Raw genomic sequence first — 21828 nt, forward strand, 5'->3', positions numbered from 1 at the left:
CCGTCTAGACTCTGGTCCCGCGCTCGAACTCACGACCTCCTCGAACCTTGCTGGACTTCGTTTGGATTGGTTTTTTCGCGCTCGAATAACGCTTTCAGCCTAATAATGGACGAATCGAAGGGGAAACGTGGAGGAAATCGCGAGACAGGAAGAGGGAGATCCGTCGAAAAGAAGGATCGGGCCGGGTCGTCTCGAGTGGTTCTGATTAATTTAAATTAGATGAAATTCCCAGGGCGAGCCATTGCTAGACGCATAAATAATTTTCGTTCGTTTCTTCGCGTGCAGAACGGTGCTTTGAGTTTAATAAAGAGGCGATCGAGGTAAAGCGACGTGAAAAGAATAGAAATGGATCGAGAAACAAAAGGAAAGAAATGTTTGCGCTCGATCGTCTGGAACGGCTGTGTGATTAATTTAAATTAGATGAAATTTCCAGAATGGTCGACTGTACGTTGCGTAAATAAAGATTAAGCGGTCGGGAACGAGGCGACGACTGCGTTTCAGCGTCCCGTGGATCCAAAGGGTAATTTATTCATAGATCAATTCAGAAGCGGGAAGGGTTGAAAGGGTTGAAACGATGGTAATGCATCGGTAAAGGACAACAAAAAATTGCTCGACGAACGGGGCGACGTACGTTAAAGGATAAAAGCCGGAAAATGGTCCCCGGTGTGTGAACGGAATATTAATCGGAATGACGCTCGTTGGGCTGCATAAAGATCAACACTTCGACAGCCGTTCCCAGCGGTGATGGATTTTTATTATTTATTCGCATTTATCTCTGTCGTCGCAAAGGAAATGGAACCGTGAAACGAAACGGGCTACGATGAGAAGAGAAAAAGAACGGTTACGTATCGAATTTGTAGACCCTTTGCCGTGGAATTCTTTTAGAAGAAGCTCTGTTTTCATAAGATCCTCGCGATGAGACGAAGAGGTTCCTTTGCGCGGCAACACGCGAACGCCGCGATAATGATATAAATATTCATTAAGAGCGTTTCGGTGTTTCCGCGCGTGCATTTTCTGTTGCACGGATTCGCACAACCGGCGTGGAAAAACGAGCGAAAAAATGAGAACAAACGATTCGTGGCTTTGACGCATTAAAAGAGGTAGAATTATACCGAAGTTTGCATTTTTTACATCGCGGGGTGAAGAAGGGTGAAAATGGGGATGGGGTGAAGGGAGAGAAGGGGTATCCGTGCACCGTTTACGTGTCCCGCGTTAATTTAAGCAAAACCACGGATAGTATATCGCCCGTCCACGTATATTCTTGCGAATTTTCACGTTTATAGTTCATAGTTCTTATTCGATTTGCATATTTCCCAGTAACCACGTAATTGATAGTAATTTCGCTGAAAGCGTGGTTGCGCGGCTACATTTTTCCCTCCCGGCTCTAACTTCGGATTATACATGGAAATTCACCGCGGGGAACGTGTTTACCTTGAAACGAAATTTCGTTCGAAACGAGATTCCATAAGCTAATTCCACGATTATTAACTCAACTTCAACGTAACCACGTGAATTTCGTCTAAGTGTGGTTACCATGACTCACAACGCGTTAAATTCACCGCGAGCATTCCGCCTATATCAATTATTAACGAGACAGCGGTCTCGAGAAACGATGCTCTCGTTTCCTGATTAATTTTTAGGTACACTTTAAAGCTAGATTTCGCTAGAGATCGCTTTAAAGCGATTAACGATTAAAATGAATCGCTCATCGTTCGATGCAAAACTTCTCAAGATTCTAACGGGTACACTTCGCTTACCAAGCAATAACGAAACTGTTGAAAACTGCATCGATGTAAGGAATAGGGGAGGCCAAATTAATTACACGTTGCACACCGCGCGCGAGCTCGATATGAAATTCTTGCCACGTCGCAGCCGTCCTTAAACATCTTAATTCCGGTATTAAATTCTGTAGCGAAGGGATCCTACCGCCAGAAAATGCCTCAACGGTATCATTTAGTTATACGAGCTGATTAAAATCCAATTTTCGTTTACCCGTCGCCCCTTGAGCGTCCAACAATCGTGTCACTTCTCATTTCAATTTAACGAACAAACCATCGCCATCGTTCAACTATTCGGAGTACCATTCGGTTGTTCTAATATCACCCGAAATCTTCGCGTTACTTCGCGTCGACTACGTCAAAGTCAAACCGTTCGAGTAATTATTTCCAGATGTACGGGCACGTAGTTAATGAGCTCGAACACGGCCATCGAGGTGCTAATCAAAGCCCATTAGGGGAGCACACGGTTCCCCACATTGACGAATTAATACACGAAACATTACAACTTGTATCGTGTGTGCACCGCAAACTCTGTTAATCAGTTCCTGATGATAATGAGCGTTCCTGCTCGAATCGCACGGAATAAAATCGAACGATCTCTGAAAAAGTGAGTCACCGCAATTACTGAAACACACACGAACCACGTGAGGTTCTGCTTACGCTTTACTGTCGCTAATAAAGTTTAACCACGTTACACAATCTCAGCGGTCAGGCTGGCGTAACATGAAAACGAGCTGGACGTTTCATCTCTGTTGCCTTGTTTATAACACCTCGAACCATGAATATTCCGAGATATCACGTATGCATATACATTTCTTCGACTTCGTTTCGTTTTTCCGCTCCGAATACATCATTGAAAAGAAAAGTACGCGATGTGAAACGCAAACGGGTATATTCGAAACTCTCTCTCTCTCTCTCTCTTTCCCTCGATTTACTGAAAACTTCATACTTGACACGTAAAACGGACGCAATCGACGACACGAAGGCGTCTAGCGCGCTCTCGATACCCATCGCCGTCGCCTGTTTCTCGCCTGTAATCCGGTAAACGAGCAACGAGCGGAGATTTTACGTGCGAAGCGAAGACGCAAGCCGAGTTTGACAACCCTTTCTTCGACGTCGAGGAGCGTGGATATAGGAGGCGATCGGAAGGGAGAAATCCGAAAGAAATCCAGCCGAACGTGACTGGCATAACGCAGGCTCGAATTCTTCTCGACCGGGGGAGAATCTTTAGCGATGCCACGTTGACGTGGACTACAACCATGGAATAAATTTACAGTTCCACGTATTGGTTTAATACCGTGCTTGTCTTATCGCGTTGGCAATTTCGCTGCTTTTCCGAGGGAATGCGACGACAGCTGTTCGTGGTCGTTCCAGTTAACGTACAATTTCATAGGGTCCCAGAGATCTCCCCAAGGGGTGAGATGTAATTTGTACATTTTGTAAAATCTCGAAACTCGTAAACCGCAGCAAATCAGATTATAGAACGCGTAGAACTTTACGACACATCGCCACTATATTGCTTTATTATTACTACCATCAGTTTTATTGTACATCCTCGTTTTCCATCTTCGCTATTACCCTCACCTCCACCACCCCAGTTCTCGAACACCAACGTATCGTGCATCACAGTGATAAATATCGTTACGTTCGATTACATCGTCCAGTAGAGAAATGCTGAGAGCCGATAAATAACAGATTAGATAACTTTGTCGTTTATCTTCTCCATCTCTCGCGAGGAATCCAGAAGCGTTCATCGATCAAACCACAGATCATTTTCTATTCCGCGAGACCAATATACGCGTCCATTTCTAAATGAGACTTGTCGCGAATGCACAATAAACAGAGATGGCGATCCCAAGCGGGCAAGGAGTCGAGAAAATTCCCAGAGCCGATATCCTAAGAGCAGAATTCCAAAGCACACCCCCTCGTCCGTGCGGTGATCCTCGTCAGAAGTTTAGTACGACTCTCGCGCTTTACGCAGATAGGGGTGAGCCACTCGAGTCCTCTCGACTCGCCCGCCGTGGCGTGTTCCCCATCGAGAGTCGACGAAGCGATCGACCGGAGGTCTTCCCCTTTCGATTCAACGACGAGCTTCATTCCGCCCCGGCACGTGTATACCGCTCTTACGGTTTACGCGCGAAACTTTACGACCTTGCATCGATGCACGCGACGCCCAAGTCCGTTCCAAACCGAGACCCTCCCTTCTGGCTAGGTGCTCGCGAGTGCTTAGAGCCACCCCAGCCTCTGCCACCGGCACCACCTTACGGAGAGTAAATTTTTTATGGCGTACGATGGGGCTAGCAGTCATTGGCAAACGCGGATTGATTTACTGCTACTTGAATATATATCGTCGTTATCTAGTTATTTTTTTTTTTACTATCCGACGTGTCGATTAAGAAAGATGCGAGATGATGGATGTTAAGATACGAGTTAAGGAATATTGGTGGAACAAGATGGTTGGTCCTTCGAGAACGAACAGAAATAAGTAGAAACAGGAATGTTCAATTGGAGAATACCGATAAAAAGGATATGTAATCTTGAGGAAATTCTGGGGGACAGAGCCACTCGATGTATCGAGGAGAAAGCCAACGTACGAGCGAAATTTTCCGCCTGGTTCGTTTCAGCGTACGTACCGCGTGGGATAATCGTGAAAGGGAAGAAGAACAGCGGGGCGCGTCCGCGCGTTCAGGTTTAAATAACGTTGACAGGGCGAGGTAACGCGGGGGAAGGCCGAGTGCGTCGTTGTTGTCCCTTGTTCACCGACATCCACGCCAATTTTCGCAGCGTGCCTGCGATGCTTTCCGCGCGGAGGAGCCCTTGTATCGGTCGTAGCTGGGAAATTGGAAAGCGGACCAGCCAGAGACGCGGCGAGCCGGGCGAGAACGCGTTCGAAAAGATAAAGAAAATTGAAACTTGCCTGAACGCGACTCGGTCTTCAGACTACGTAAACCCGTTACGTGTCTGCGTGGCAAATTAAAAGTTAACACGGCGGAAGTTAATACGAACGAGCGCGGCGCGGAGTCCGCCTGGGTAAATCAATCACGGTGAGTCAACTCGCCGAGTTATACGAACGAAATGTAAATGGACGCGCTCGCGGAGCTGGTAAAAGTTAGCGGGGTGGTCGCCCCATTTTTCACGGGGGCCAAGAATTGCTGCGCCACTTAAAAGCGAGAGATGACGCGGAACAATGTCCTCGCAGGGTTTACTTTTACCCGCGAATGACCCGTACGAACCCCTGCCCCATAGTTTTCCCAGTGTTTCAGTTCGTCGAGATAAATCGGCTGGAATTGTTATATGCGCTACTTTAAAAAGCCTCGACGAAACTCATGGAAATGGGACGATGTAGTGTCGTTAAACTGCGCGCACTTTAGCTGCTATTCCGTGTTCTTTGGTGTTCACTGTTCGATTATGGAATAAAAATCCGATGTTACGATGATTTTGGTCTTCTAGTTAAATCTGACGCTTGCATCGCAAATGATCTCGTTGCCAAAGCTGCGAATTGGTCGAGCGAAACGCGACGCACAAAGCGCAACCCTTTTATACGGTGCACTCGACAGCTGTTCGGATGCTGCGGTGCGTTGTTTGCCAGTCAAAGTTGATGCACCCGCGGGAATACACGCGCCTGCATGCGCACGCGAGGTCCAACCTGCCACGCGGTCTAATTCCAACGGAAACAATTCCGTTTCATCGGCCGAAAACTGTCTTCCGTTTGGTTGAAGATTTCATTGTTCGATCGTATAACGCGGAGAAATCGCGGAATTGGAACGATCGCGCGAGATTGAACAAGCTCGAACTGTCCGGCAACCGGTGCGAAATAATTCTTCTCGACAGTCAACATCTACGTGGAACAACTGAACGGTACGATAGCTTGAATAAATACTGCTTGGCAGTAATTTGTGAACAAACATATCCCGATATCATTTAATACTGCATGAACGTGATAATTTAATGCGGCGATGTTTATTTACGAAATAGGTGGTGTTTTAATGGGCAAAGAGAAACGCGCGGCATTAATTGCTGCGACGATATTGATGGAAAATGTTGCATGCGCCGCAGCAATGCGTCCCGAAGAACGGAAAAACGTGATTACTCGTAATTTCTACGCAAATAACTATTAATATTCATTCCGCGATCGCTGTAACCGTGACTGTACGGTTCGCGTACAGAAACCAGCTTGATCTCCTGTTTTAAATATTAAACAGATCATAGTGCTGTGTTACATTCCACTATAAAAACAAACGAGGCATTTCAATGTTCGTGGAACGCGATGAATACGGATACTACGCGATAAAATATCGCGAAGCGTGGATTCGGAAGATCTGCTTGCCAAGGTGAACGCCAGGAGGCCGTAGTCAAAGTCGCGGGGGCCTTCGAAATCCCTTGAATCCGACGCTGATCGAATACGGCTCGCAATATAAAGTGACGTTCGTTTCCTTTAATTGAACCGGGCGAAAGGGCGCTCCCGGGACACCCTTCGAGGGCCGGAAAGCCGATTCGTGATCCGCCGCCAACGACTAATCTCCGCAATTTGCGTGGACGCGGAGGGACGCGCACGGACACCGACACGCTCCTGTCACTCCGTGTGATTTATATGACGCGACCCGTTATAATGTCGCCCGACCATAATGCAATTCTAGGGGCTGGAGTGCGCAGGAAGTGACATGAAGGGCAACACCACGTGATAACCACTGTGCGCGGTTCGCCGATTACCTCTTTATTTCGACGGTGGCCGCTGCGTTTGTAACATTGATACGCGAGAAATAACGACAACGATAATCGATCGATTGCTGTCTAACGCTAAAGAGAAAACAAGCGAGAGAGGGAGAGGGAGACTGGAACGGCAACCAGAGGACCTAATGGAATTAGGATTTCGATGAGCTGGGATAATGCGAAACAGGGGTGTGTTTTCTCCAGGGACAATCGTGTGGCACGCTGAATTTCGAATTTCTGAGCAAGCTCGGGGACCAGAACGGTGTCACGGGCAGTGAATCCCAGGACGATTCACGCGGACGAAATTCGTCGAAAATACTGGCTCGTCACGCGAGCAGGAACCCTCTCGACTGTATTGGAACGTGATTAAAACTGTATCGAGGTACAAGGTAATGTTAATCGCGGAGGATGAACGAGTTTGATAGAGATCTCCCCTCGGGTACGAAATTGATCCTATTTCCTGGAATCCAAGGCACGCGGAAGGGGTTGAAAAAGGGAGATGAATGGGGTACCGTGGCAAGAAGCAGAAACGAGAAAGATAATCGCGTCGGTCGACGGGGAACCCAGAAAGTTACAAGAACCGGAAACCGGAGTTTACTCGATTTGGCAAGTTCGATATTCACTCGCGTTACCCGGAACCCCCGTTCGATCCCTCGCCCATCCTTCATTCCCGCCCTCTCATTTCCCTTCCTGCAATCTACGAGGGTGGGGGGGCTAAAGTATGTGCCGCCTTCGTTGAATTTCAAATGATCCTGCAAATCGAATGAAGCCCGCCATGAATCTTTTCATTCGAATAGAGCGTGGCACTGACGACGCTGGCGGAGGGGTTGGCTGTCGAGTTCGGTGAAGAGGACAGGTTACCCCCTCGCCCGACGTTTCAACGATGAGCGACTCGCAGAGGCGGTTAAAGGCGACGAACCGCGGCGAATAACGGAAAAATGAGAAGCACGGAAGAGAAAATGAAACGAAGACCGATTCGATCAATTAAAATATAAATATTAGCTTCGATTTAGGTGAGACTGTGATCGTACAATTACGCGGAGGCGGCGATCAATGGCGCTAACATTTCCTCGGCATATTTTCATAGTTGAACTATTTTTCATCGTTAGACGATGACTGTGCGGGAATCGTATCCAATTAGAGTGAGATAAATCGAAAACGGCAGCGTGTCTAAAACCGATTAAGGCTCATAACGATCCGAGTCGTTAGTAAGCAAGAATTCGATCTCGCAATGCGATAATGGCATAAAAGTGTAAGCCACGTCAAGCTAATTTGTCTCCTCGGATAAGAAAACGGTTACCGTGTTCCCAGCGTGTTCCGTGACCCGCGGAAATAATCGCATCGAATACGGTCGCGTCGATAATACCGGCAAACCGTAGGGATCGATCATGGGAATGGGAGGCGCGCGAACAGAATCGATTCTACCGCCGGTTTTTGCCTATCAATACATATCCCCCCCTCCTCAATAAGAAAATCCAGCGAAATTCCGATCGATCTTCGATCGCGGTGAGAATGCAGCGGAAGAAAAAGTGTTCCTTTGACGGTTCGAAATCGAACCAGCTAATGAAAGCCCACGCGCGATTTAAACAACCACCGGATGTACGAAATGAAGAGAAGAGAGCAATTCGCGGAAATTCGTGAAACGCGCGCTTGTGTAACGTCGAAATGTTGCTAATTGTAACATTAATGGGATGGATTGGATGCCTTTGCGTTTCCAATAGGATATAGCCGGTTGATATTTAATCGTAAATCTGTTCCCATTTACTCGAACATTGGACATAGCGCAGGGGAATCGATATCGACTCGAACGAATTACTTTTCTACGTCGAACGCGAGAGTCGATCGAACGATAGAAAAGAGCGATGAAGGGGATGAAAAAGTTAATCGCGTTCGAATGTTAACGGGGATTAATTTGTGCAAAGGGTAGGACGACACCACGGGTTCTTTCTTTTATATTCACACATGTGTTTCGTTTACTTACATGTCTCGTGTCAGCCGCAAGAAGGGGCGTGTGTGCCTGCAACAATGAGTGCCCAGAAAATTAGACTGCGGTAACCCCGATGGAATTCTTGTTTGCTTTCGAGGGAGCTTCATGCTTCGGCAAAGGCTCCACTCGTTTGTCGCCCGGGACACGAGTTCCCATGGCGAAAGCATGCTATCGTGCGATAACATACGCTGCAGGAGGAGTCATGCAGGGGAGAGCAAAAGAGAAATTGTCAAGGGGTCAGCTAAAAAAAAATATCCCCTCGACCGCTCTCTACAAAACGGGATGCAATTTTTTTTGTTAACAAATATCAATTCCCTATGCGTTCACCGAAAGGGCTGCGAAATGATTTGTTTTACGCCCGGTGGCCCCGCCTTTGTCATTAGTTCCGATATACGTGAAAAACGAGAATAAAACGTTCCCGGTATCCAATATCGGATCATGATATTAAATTTGAAATTGTCAAATGTTCGGATACTATGGTATTCGATGCGCATTCCCTCTCGTATCGATAACAGTCGAACCTTTCGTTTAACGATGTTCACCATTAGAGAATAAAATGAATTCTCCATGTACAAGATGGAACAAGGGGAACTCTAATGGCTCGAAAAGTGATTCGACTGCAAGGGATTCCGTAGTCTTTCGAGGATCGTGCGACGAAGAAACGCTTTCGCTGGTTAAAAACTTTGTAGTACCACGAGAAAGTACCAATTGTTGTTCATCACCTGCACGCTCATTTTACCTTATAGGCTTTACCTCTTTAGAAGAGAACAGTGGATGCTCGCTTCATCCGGTTATCGATTCATCCCAAAACATACAGGACACAATATATATATCGCTTATGTACATCCATTTTTCTGAGAGATTTAATTAATGTCCTTCCACAGTGTACCGTCGGTTTACCAGGTTGAAGAAAGATTAATCGTGTTTGCCGTACGTAATAATCGTTTAATCATGCCGCGTGTGATTGAAACGAACTTCTGCTTTGTCGATGCATACCGTTCAGGTATAACGCAGAAGCGATTCCTAAGGGGAAACGATAGTATTTTTTCGATCGCCTCGGAAATTACCGTTTCCGTCTCTTTTTTCTCCGAGGCAATAATCCCCCATTACGAAGCAGTTCCTTTGATTGATGAATCCGTCGAGAATATTTCACTTTCCACTCGAGCTCGAAAATAAGCGGTCACCGCAAACGAGGGGGAAAGATCTTCGAGGCAGAGGGACGAGAAGAGATAAAACGAGGTTATGGGACTCGTTATCACCACGCGGGAAAGAAAAGGGGCAGCCAGAGTTGCACTTACTGGTCGGAAGAGATGATCGGTATGAATCACTGGCTCGTCTCATTTCCATTGCTCACCCCAGCCCACTCTCACTCTTCGCCCCTGTTTCTCACCGTCGTAGCCAATTCTAATCGCGATTTATTGAAACTTGAATCGATTCGTGCTGGTTCTATGCGAACTCGAGCGCGTCTACGTCTCGCGTGTCTGGGGGTAACCATTGTGCCCCTGTCTGTACGCGCGACATTCAATTTGAACCCCCTATTATTAAAACGTTTGCGTAACTGTTCTGAATGCCAGCAACGCGACGTTTCTACGATACGTGGTTGGCGTGTCTCTATGGAAACAGGCACTTTAACAGGAAGAACCCTCGCGTTCGCCTTCGAGACTATCGACCGATTTCTCGATGGACTTTGCAACGATTCTCGATCCTCGCTTCTGTTCACTAAGATTTCCATTGTTTCGAAAATCGAACAACCTGTACGCGGTGCGTGAGGCATGGAAAACGTGAACGCGCAAACGACATCGATCACTGCTGCCAGATTTGTTCGCGTGTTCCGTGAGGCTGCGTACCAGAACTCGATCGTACGCGATAAACGAAAGCACCGGGGTACAACAATAGGCTACAGATAGCAGACAGGTAATTTCCTTCGTATTTCTTACTTTGTACCGTCGAGAACAATGAGAAACGTCTTGCGGCGGGGTGCAACGCGATGAGAGAAAGGTGGCATCCGTCATCCCCCCGATTCAAACTCGCCGCCGTCTCTCATCCCTTTCAGACGGCGACGATGATAAGCCCGAGAGAGAGAGAGAGCTCCCATTATTCCGGCGAGGAATAATTTTCTGAAAATAAAACCGAGACGACCATCGACCGGCCGAACTCATCGAGGCTGAAAATGAATGGAAAAGTAGAAACGGTCGGGGTTCATTCAACAAGTACCCCGAGGAAGCAAGGGAATCAGCGATAATGTAGTTGTTTTACGATGGAATTCCGACGTTATCAGAATTTACGCCGACCAACTTTTCGGTCCACTCGAAGGGAGAGATTTAATCGAGCAGACGCTGGATCTGCGAGGATCGGCCAGATATCAACCGTGATAAATTGGTTTTGCTCGTTTTAACGCCAACTCTAACATGATTTCCTACTTAGAAATTGCAACTGATCGCAATATTTCATTCTGACGATGGAGAGGGAGAGATTAATTTCCAAGGCAGAAAACACGAATCACATAGCCTTTTGATATAGAAGTCTCCTTAACGCATAGGGGCGGAAGCAATTCTCGAAAAGAAACAGTACAACTTTAGAGTGCGATTTTAGCAGGAATTCCGAAAGAAAATGTATCTCTCGAAGGGGGCGAGCTACGCTGAACAGATATATATCGTTGAAAAAAAAAAGAAAGTCGATAACTCCGGGTACTTTACGACAAAATCCCGTCGTTCTTGTTATTCATAGAGCTGCCACGCGAAATATGAATTGACGCACTATAACCTGGCATAAGCGGCTACGTACTTACGTACAGGAAGCATGCAAAACCTGCGGATAAAACTGAATATGGAAAACCCGTGGCAGCGTTACGACGTCGAGAAATATACCTCGTTTCCCGTCGTATTCGATTCAAAAACGTACCCTACGTACACGGGCCACGCTAATTGCGCGTACGCTCGCGGCAACAAATCACATGGCGAATTTACGAACGCAAATATTTCCGAGTTTACTCCTACAACGACGAGTCGTTTGAAATACGCTTTAAAACGATGCGATTGTTTTATCATGGTTCGTAAAATGACTTGCACGCGTAATAAACTCGGTCGCGTGGTCACGTTCAGGTTTCGCGATGTTTTACGCGATTTTACATCTACCATTTTTAATCGGGACATTTTTTTGTATCATTTCATAATCGAGCGAACCGTTTGCCTGTCGTGAATCCCTCCGTTTTGAATGTTAAACTCGGGAAAAGCTACCAGATCGCGTATCAGCCTTTGAACTTGCGAATCGCAATTTCAATTCCCACAGTTAATCAGAATTCATCTACTGATATTTTTAGATTAGTTCCACAATCGAGATTAGTTCGAAAAACTTCGGCAATCGAACTCTTCCAGGTCGATTCGCGGCCTCAAATTCCGCTAGCGGAATATGATTGTATAAATTTTTAAAAAGCAATCTCTTCGAAAAACATTCGACACGAAATGCTGCCCGAGAAAATCGACATTTTACTCCATCAAAGGGATTTTTTTCGATGGGGAAAGAGTATCGCAGTTCAATCTCTCGTTTCCGGGGCTACCTGTTCTGTTTCCATAGCGAAATGCACACGGAGAAGCAAACGGGAATCGACGCGCCGGCGTTTCGTAAACGTGCCTTGTAAACAATTCAGTCGGCTGCCATTTTGTCTCGCCTCGCGCGATTTACACGATGATTTCATTGACTGTTCGAATATCTCTGCGCCCGATTTCTCCTATCTCGCCCGTTGAAATGCAATCTTCTTGCTTTTCCCGTGGGAAAAAGCGCGACGCTGCTCCAACACGGAAATACGATAGTTCGCGCGTGTACAAAACTAAAATAGACCCGCTACGAAAACGAATATCGTACCGTTGCCTTTAGCCAAATGGAATCATGTCGTACAAAGAAACTATCGAAGACGCTTCTCTTCCCTTCGACGAGTAAATGCGATTCAAGAAAATGTCATCGAACCGAATGGATTCTTTTCTAAAGAGAGAAGGGTCGTTTACTTTGCCAGATGAATTTTCCACGTGATCAGAGAAAATTAAGGCGATCAGAGAGTTTGCTCCGTTCACGGGGAAAAAATTAGGTTCGCAACCGAGGAGGCTATACGATTCGATTTGTCTCCATTAACGTGGTTCCCGTTAAGATTCAGTCCAGACGAGGAGAACGGTGCCTCGTCATCGTTGTTTGGAGGCGAGAGCACGGAAAGGGATCGTGGACGAGACCGAGAAAATAGTTTTCCCGTGGAAAATTCGCTGGTGGCCGCTTCGAACTTTTCTCTTCCAGGTCCGAAAAGGAGAGGAGAAACAAGAAAAATGCGACACGGCTGAGGGCGAAGGAAGAGACCGAGGGGCAGGATAGACGGCTCAGCCTTGAATGGTAATTAATTACCAGGGAACACTCGCCGTCGCCAGAAGCACTCGATTCGCGATGCACGGTAGAATATGAAATTCAATTAGCTATTACGTGAGCCCAGTTCCGGGTCGCTCGTCCACGGAATTAGTGCCCACCACTCTGTACGCTTCCACCCTGATTTTTCCAAAACTTTTTGCTATTCCGCCGCAGGGTTCCACGCGCTGAATCGACTCGACTTCTTTCAACGAGAAACTTTTCTTTGTGCAATTACATCGGTTTGTTCGTTCGATATCGCGCGATGTTGTTTGATTTTCGGCAACGAAGATTGCCGTTCTCGATGCTCGCGTTTATTTATCCGCACACTTATCGTCGCGAATTGTATTTGCTGAAGGAGATTGCCTACTCTCTTTGGTATGCTGGCAGAAAATTAGCTTGGTTCCGGTCCAGGGAAAAGTCTCGCAGAAGTTTTTACTCGCCAGAGCTACGTTTTTACGTGGCATTCTTTTGGGGGCTGAGTTTTTTACCGCGTCGAGTATTCCGTTTCGATGCGAGCCCGGTGAGCTCACGGTAAACGCAATCGTCCACTTGCTTGTTATTCCGTATGCTGACCAGGAACAGTTTCGTTTGAAAATATTTGTCGAATAGCTCGGATTTATTTAATGCGAGTACCGCGCGAATAGAAACGCGTAGAGTTTCTAGATCCGTTCGCAGAGAGAATTATCATGCTTTCCTTTTAACGCGTGTTAGATAAACGTTATCCTTACATTATGCGCGCGATAAGTAAAAAGATTCCCTCGCTTCCGTGTGTGTCTCCTTTTTTTTTTTCATTTTTCCCGTGTAAAACCGGTTCGAGCGAAGATTAGGATAATGCGTAATTTGCGGAAATGCAAATTACACGTTTTAGCGGCGACGTGCAATCATTCGTGGCTCGTTATCGGAACGAATCGATAATAACATCGTTTAGCTTTCTAATCGATCATCATCAATTAAGAAACACGTCGTCGCGCAACAGGATCGAGCGTTGCCTGCTCCTTTTAATTCCACGCGGTGCCGCTTTTCATCCGGTCGAATGCCTCGAAGCTCATCCAATTTTCATAAAGTGCAAATCCTCGGAGTTTCTCCCGCGTTCCCCCGTGGAAATGGTGCCGGGACAAGTTGCGGGTTGCAGGTGGAAACAAAGCGTAGAAAACTGGCGTCGTTTCGCCGTTAATGCAGCATCGAGGCTGGCACGTCGCGGCTGGCAAAGTCGTTTTCTTAGAAAACCGAATGATTCGGATTCGGCTACATTTACACATTTATGGAATATCGATTTCCGGCCCCCACCGAGAAAGGAAACAGACTGAGAGCTTTCATATATTCGCCGACCGGATTCACCCAAGACTGAATCCTGTCAAAGCCGTCGAACCACTGTCGCAAGGTTCGCTCGACCGAATTGTAATTTTTCAAATCGACTAACAGCGACGTTACTTCGCAGCTCGCCTCGGAAGCTCGCAATAAAATTAACATTCATTCGACGAGCGTCAGAAATGTGCTCGCACGGGTATCGATTGAAAGCTAATTGAAAAATTCAATCGATTCTTCCCTGGTATCGTAGCCACCGTAAGGGTGGAAGTTATCGTTCGCCTCGATAGCTGGCAGATTCGAATTTCCATGAATATCATCGTTTCCAATAGCGTCGGAGAAGAACGTAGCGCCGTCCAAGCTCCCGAAAACCACCTCTCGGAGTGCACGCTGATGCCCCTCTCGTATTTGCATACACGTTCTAAGGGGGATGTAAGCAAAATTGCCGAGGGTTTTGCGGAATCTTGCTTTCCCCTCGAGCGTCCGTGCGTGTACGTGTATGCAAGTTTAAAACTCGAGAACCGGCTCCAGATAGGGGTGGGCCGTTGGCAGAATATGATTCATCCCTTGCAGCAGAAAAGGCACGTAGGCAAATCCTTGCTGTAGATTTGAAAAATGTCCGCATATAATTCTTCCGCTCTTCCAACAGGACTCTCACACCCCCTCAGACGCTGGCAACCGACACGTAGATTCGTACGAGAGGACCGAACACGTGGCACGGCGATTTTTTGTTCGCACCTAAGCTAAAATTTTAGCGTGCACACGGAAAATATGCGATCCGAAGACAGGACGGGACATTGGACTCGGTCAGAATCTTGCTGGAATCTTGCGGGAAAGGTGCAATTTCTGTGGATAAGGAAATTTGCTTCTTCCTCCCTTCGCTTTGAGACGTTTCACGTTTCGAATACAATTTTCAATTCGGGACTACATTGTCCAGTAGGGAGGTCTGGATATTTCCTGGGTGGTTTCGAGCAGTTATGCGAGTTCGATCAACATCCTGGTCGCGGTGAAAACAATAAGTTTCCCCCGTTGATGAGTGAATCGCGTCGAATTATGACGCTTAACAGCACAGGGAGGGAACAGTCAAAGGGAGGGAACTTTTTCCGAACGGTTTCCACGAGACTCAGCCGGGGAATTTAATTACGCATTATTCATCTTCCTGTCGTGTCTGGCATGGCGGTGAAAAAGCTCCGTCCGCCTTTCGTCTTTGACGTATAATACTTTTTAGCTTTTTCGTCGTTCGCCGGCCGGCCATGGGGAGAGTTTCAACTTCCAAATCCGATCAAAAGCTTTGCGGACGTCAGCGCAGCTGGTGCCGTGCACGAAAGATTCGTCGAGCTGTTTTGCAAAGTCGTTCCCAGAATTTATGAATTTTTCACGCTCCCCTCGATATCCACGGCTCCGCATTATGAAATATTAGGCCCGTTCGTCGCGTCGTTGCACCGATCGACGCTATCTTTATCCACGTATTAATATCGAGCGAGAATAAACGTCGACGTAACGCGTAACAAGCTCGTCCCGATAGTAATAGGAAAGGCGCTCGATAACGAGTAAACGGGATTCCTATTATCGCGTATCTTCGATTGCAACGGTATACCTCGTAATCGCGAGAGCAAGTTCATCGATTCGCCGTTATCACGGCAGAGTTGTTCACTGCAATAAATCGAAAGAGTCTATCGTTGAAACGGCGAGTGCTCGACGGTACGACCGCGATCGTTGTCAATTATCAGGTGTACGTGTCTTCGAGGAAGGGGAGACCGGTTAAATCGATTAGAATCGAGTCAGCCGTCTGGGATAGACACCCCCGTCGTAATTGAAACTAGCCTTCGATCAGCGATACCGGAAACCATCGATAAAGAAATCATCTCGCCGGCGTTACGTTCGTTTCCACCGCTCTTCCTGTACAAATTTGCTCGTTTATACAACGGATGATTGCTTATTAATCTACAGTGTCAAGATTGAATGAACGGGTTCCACGGAGGGAGGGATAGCGAATTTTCAACAAAATTTTGCTCGACGGTGTATTCAACGCGGTCCAGACTGTCTGCAACCACGAATCGATACAAGGAAGACAATAATATTTTATCGCAAATAACGGTAAAATCGTATAAAAGAAACTGTCGGGCTGTCAAGTACAGAGTTGGAACGGTAATAATTCTTGTTTCGTTGCGCCGCGGACAATTGGTTTGTCTCTCTACCACTTCGTTCATTCGTTTATCATTCACACTGGCGGACACGGGGAAAAACGAGAGAGAGAGAGAGAGAGAGGGAGAGAGGGAGAGAAAAGGGGAGCAAGAAAGAGGGGCAGAGAAACGAAACAGACGGTATCGACTGCATTTGCGAGTTAATTGCCAATCGCACGTTCCGTCATTGCTCTTTAAACAATAACGTTTCCGCGGCGAAACGAGAACCATTGTGATCAGAGAAACTCGCAATTGGCTGGCGTATTGAAAGGAAAGAAAAACAACTAAAGGCATAGAAACGCGATCATCGGTTAATTAATTAATGTCGTCAACGATAATTAATTCGGCATCGAGTAAAACGCGGAACGAATGTTTATAAGCAAAAGGCCGATACTTGCTCCGATTTGACACGATTCAACCGATGTTTATTTTACGGACAAGTGCTAGGAATGAAATATCCGGCGTGCCCGTGGTTACTGCGCGTGCAAGGTTTAATCAAGTTAATTTAGCGCGAGCACCATTTAATTATTTATTCTGTTTGATTATAGCAAGCGGTACGCGTTGTAATCGCGGATATATCAAACAACTCGATACTTTATTCCCCGCTGTACGAATCGCCTTCAATTTTCGACTAGTACTAATGAGCAGAATATCCTGGGGAAAATTTTAATGAAAATTTGGCGAATAAATCTATATTTAGAGATTGATCGTTACTAATAATCCACGCTATCCGTTCGTAATCAATCCTTGCCGTGGCCGCTCGTTAATCCAGGATATTCGCGAGATAACACGATAAATCCAAGAGTCGTTACACGAATTCCTGCGAGTAGCCACGATGAACACCGACAAATGTCCCTGTACAGCCCGGTGAAAACGGCTCACGGTCCGGCAAGCAGGCCCGTGAGAGATAAGTCGCTGGTTACAAGTGGATGGCTGCAGAACAATGAATGCGGAAGGACGGTCAGAAAAGGTCAAAGCCTGGCTGGTATTGGCTTTCGAGGCAGCACCAGCAGCCTGGTCAGTGTCCATCCGGTGAAATACGTCCGCGAATACGAACGGTCGTCCATTTGTCGGCTGTCTCACCCTGTTCCACCCCTGAATGCTGCCCGTCGAGGGCGCAGCGCCTTCCCTCGGCCATTGCCGCCACCCCCGCCGCCCCCCCCCCTCCCTCAGGAACTCTGGCTGCTCTCCATTTCTCAGCCAACCGGTCCAATTTAACGAGAACGCCTGCCATGCACACCTACGAAACCATTCGTACGGATTTACCAGTTGTCGATAGCCGACCTCGACAACTGCTCGCAACTTTCGACCATTTCACCGGCCATTCTTCCGGCGCAGGAGTTAGCCTACGAGTAAGCCGCGCGAAGGATCTCTGCCGCGAAACTTGCCGTTTAACGCTACAGTATGAAAACTTTCCGCTCGCTCCTTGGAACCGTCGGCTTAGAAGATCCTCCTCTTGTTACAACCTGGGCACGAAGAGAGCTTGAATGGTTCGATGTGTACCGCAGGCGTAGCTACTTTTGATGGGATTTAGGGATTTAGGGCTCTCGATTCGAGTGTTTTAGCCGATGTCTCTGCTGTTTATGCAACGCGCGGTTCCTTGATTCAATGGCGGTCGACGTTTACGATCGGCGGTTCTAATGGTTTTCGAAACGACCGCAGAAAACGGTAACGGACGGTTCGCGGATGCGTTCGAGTTCCACGGGTCTCGAGATAGGGTTCGCTTCTTTTTTTCAGCCGACAGCAGATATATTTTCACTCCCGTATATAGGAGGAACGGCGGACGTAAACCGGGGTCGGTAATATGTTAACGGTGGAACTCGCAGACTAGAAATGGACGGCCGGAGGGTTGTAGAGTGAGAGGAGCTTTCGATGCCGGACGGAAGGTCCAACAACCGTGGTGGCTTAGTGGCTGTTTCCCTCATCCCTGCCATTACTCAACGACTTAGAGCTCCTTGCATTCGCGTACCAACTTGTCTACGCGACGGTGGAGGAACAACTTTTATCGGTATCGGAAGAAAGACGCGTTAAACTTGCTCGAGGGTTCTCTTCCACACGATCCGGTAGGTTTCGACTGTGAAAATCTTCCCGACCTGTTTCGTGCAAATGAAATATTATCCGATACCTTCACTCGTGTCCTTCCAGCCGGGCGAGACTAAAATATCGTGGACATATAATTCGACCAAGAGAACGGTAGAATTTAGTGGATATTCGTTTCGCAGAGTACACAAAAATTAATCCGATAATATAACTCGTAGCTTAGCTGGAATTAAGTTTAACCGAGAATCGTCGTGAACAATGTGGAGACAGTGACGCAAAGCCTCTAGGCGTGCGATAAATTGGATCGCCCTCCCTGGGAGACCCTACCTTAGCGCAAACCGACTTTTTTCTCCTTTCCTTTACCCCCTGGAACTTTCGAAGCGTGCCTGGGAAATGCACGACCCTGGGAATCGTCCCGTCTACTACTAGACACGCTAACGACGATCCACCGAGTGCCGCTTGTTGTCTCACGCGAAAAGCAACACGGGAATCGTATAAATGGCACCTAGCTAGAATCTGACCAGAATACTCCTACCATTCCTCGTGATTCGACTCCCGTCTTTCCGTTCCGGCGTCACGACGAAGTTAATAAGCTTCTCGGAAATCCTAGCCACTCGCCTACACAACATTAATACACCTGTACCCCTCCTAACGGTGGTAGATTAGTGAAAATTCCTGAAGACACCGCTCTGCGGAGTGAAATAACAGACCGAATGTCGTAACGTGTATACAAGAGGCCAGGAAGGAGTCGCACAATGGTGTTCAAGATTCAAGTGGAACGGTTTACGGAAACTCTTGGGCGAACCAATCAGAAAATAAGACATAACGGTGTCGTCGTATGCATTATTCATGCATCCTCTTCAGCGGCTCTAACTGCACGCCATTGAGAATTCAAGGCGATTCATGAAAATACACTTTCGTCCCGACGTTATCGTCGACTCTAACCAGAAGCATCGTTTAATGTAATCGCGTCGTTAACGAATTTCTTTAGCTAGAAAATCTACGACCTCGTCTACGCGGATTCGCCCCTGTCGACGAACCTTTGATCTCACATTTCCGGCGATTCGCGTACAAATTCAAAACGCAATAACACCGACCGTTGTACACGGTCTGAGAAAGAATTCTCGGCTGATCGCGAATCGAGAGAATAGGTTCGCCACGAGGAATACGAGGTTCCAGGGTGTAAAAGACAAAGCAAGAACGGCGATGGATGTAAGTGAAAGGGGAAAGGAAATAAGAGAGAGAGTGAGAGAGAGAGAGAAATCGTTGTGTCTGGTACGGAATGTATGGAGCCGGTAGCCTGCCGTGAAATACTCCATTCAATGGCGTTTTGGTCCTCAGCTGGGGGTGGGCGGATGGTTGTTAGGGTATGGGAGCAACGTGTGCAAGTTATACGATTCAACATTCGGTGCACACAGCTCGAGCGGAGGTTTGCGGGCCAATCTCTACTTCCAACCACCTCCGGAAGGTCGACCAAGGGAGGCCTGCGTCTGACGGGAATAAGAGAGCCGTCTAAGTCTCAGCGGTTCCCAACTCGACATTTTTTCTACTCCAACTCCGCTCGTTGCACACTTATTAACACGTAACACGATCGTTACTTTCCAGAAGTGACGAAACGAACGCCGATTAAAATAGAATTGCTATTGCATGCAAAAATTCGATCCTTGTCCTTCGACCGAGTGAGTCAGAGCGTCGAGTCGACACGACGCGTGTCGTGTAACGCAGTCGCTATTTTCAGCCGCGATTATCTTCAATTTCCACTGTCTCTTTCAATTTTCCATCTTACGCGCACCTATTTATAAACAACGGGAAGCAACTTCGCGCGGAAATTCGATCTTTGCTCCTCGAACGGCGTAGTCATTGCTATTCCCCGTACGATTATCTTTCGTGACGTTCAATCTGCTCGCGATGACACTAAAATTTATTGCGATGTCGCGCGCCTCGTCAGCGGTGGAACAGCTGTTCGATAACAGTTTCTTTCGGAGCGGTCGACACGTGTGACGAGACCACGCTCGATGTCTTCGCTGAACCGCAATTCGGATGCTCTTTGGCGCTCGGTGGCGAGAAGAGATCGGAGAGCTGTTCCGAGGATGTCACCTCGTCGAGCTCGGAACTGTTACGTGCTCGAGGCGAAGGTTGTACCGATATCCAATTACGGGCATGTGCGACATGTACGCGCAATATGGACGCGCATAAGTCTCGCGCGTTACCTGTGCCTTACCTGAGAAGAGGAAACGCACACACGGAGCAAGCGAAGATAAGCCACTTTGACTCTCAATTTTACTGTTAATCCTTGCCAATTATCACCGACCTGTTTATCGTGATTTCGCAACACGGTAACCGTGTGTGCGCGGATGTGTCAACTAGGTCGGGATGACCCTGGGAACGTTATCGAAGTGTCGCGACGTAACTGAATTAAATGGCTTGCGAGTATACGGTAGGTGTACCAACTATCGTGTAAAACGATACCCGAGCCAACTTTCTGGGGGATTATGAAGGATAATTCTCTGGAGGATTAACTTGAACGGGTTCAGAGGTCCTAGACGACGGGATACACGCGTATACGTAACGGGTTAACAATGCTGATTGCTGTTCGTTCCAATAAATTCGTTACGTTGCATGTAAGCGCGAGATAAACGTTCGCTCGGGGGATCAAATAGTAAATAAGGAGCGGTGGGATTAAAATATCGATCGATTCCATCTGGTCCAAGCTGCAAAATTGTTCTGACGGTCGCAAACTGTGTACCACGTAAAAGTTCTGACGCGAGAAGCCACATCGTTAAGATTGACTTAGGATGGACGAAGCTGCCTGAACGTGTCGAAATCGGTTGCCAATGTAAACCGTACCGACGCTCGATAAAGCTTGCTAACATGCCGTTGATTTCGCGAAGGAAAACAGAACGTGGACCACGCAGGATCTTAATCGGACTAGCTCGTTTCGGAGAGGAAAGTTTATGAACAGGAAGAGTCATCGACTGGGCCAGCAACGTGAATCTTGACGAGAGAATTTACGAAGAACCAGAGAGGAACCAACAAAACTTCTCTCGCACGATTCCAGTTCGTACCAGTCTCTGCGAGAATCCAATAGAATAAATCATCGCAAATATATCTCGTTTAATCGATGCAAGTCATTAAATGGAACGGGAGAGACTGGAACGCGACGTTCCGCGCCGCACACTGTTTTTCTTTGATTCCACGTTTCTTTCCACTTTATGAAACAGTTTCAAGGCCTCTCCAAGTTATTCCACATTTTCTTATCGTATAAAACGTTCGAAAAGTAGACGAAGAAAACGGTCCAACGTCGGTTTTCAACGACAATTCTCGCACATCTCACCAACTTCGCAACCGGTTCCCCCCTCGATCGCTCTATCGTGCTTTTTTCTTTCCCACTTTCTCGTCCTTTCCTTTCTTCCTTCCGCATGCATAGCGACTGTTTTTC

General features: G+C 47.2%; 1 protein-coding gene across 20 annotated transcripts in view; it reads right to left on the bottom strand.

Annotated features, from left to right (window-relative positions):
• Positions 1-21828, bottom strand: part of Dlg1 (MAGUK family member discs large 1) — a 430262-nt gene that overhangs the window by 85554 nt on the left and 322880 nt on the right. For 17 of the 20 annotated variants that reach the window (XM_076898648.1, XM_076898641.1, XM_076898639.1 and 14 more), the window contains one exon: positions 8470-8505. The exons of the other annotated variants lie outside the window; for them this stretch is intronic. In XM_076898648.1, coding sequence (XP_076754763.1) covers positions 8470-8505 — 36 coding nt within the window. The remainder of the gene's footprint in view (positions 1-8469; positions 8506-21828) is intronic. 20 annotated transcript variants of the gene reach the window in all.

The sequence above is a fragment of the Xylocopa sonorina genome, chromosome 7, assembly GCF_050948175.1.
Source record: "Xylocopa sonorina isolate GNS202 chromosome 7, iyXylSono1_principal, whole genome shotgun sequence".
Classification (NCBI taxonomy): domain Eukaryota; kingdom Metazoa; phylum Arthropoda; class Insecta; order Hymenoptera; family Apidae; genus Xylocopa; species Xylocopa sonorina.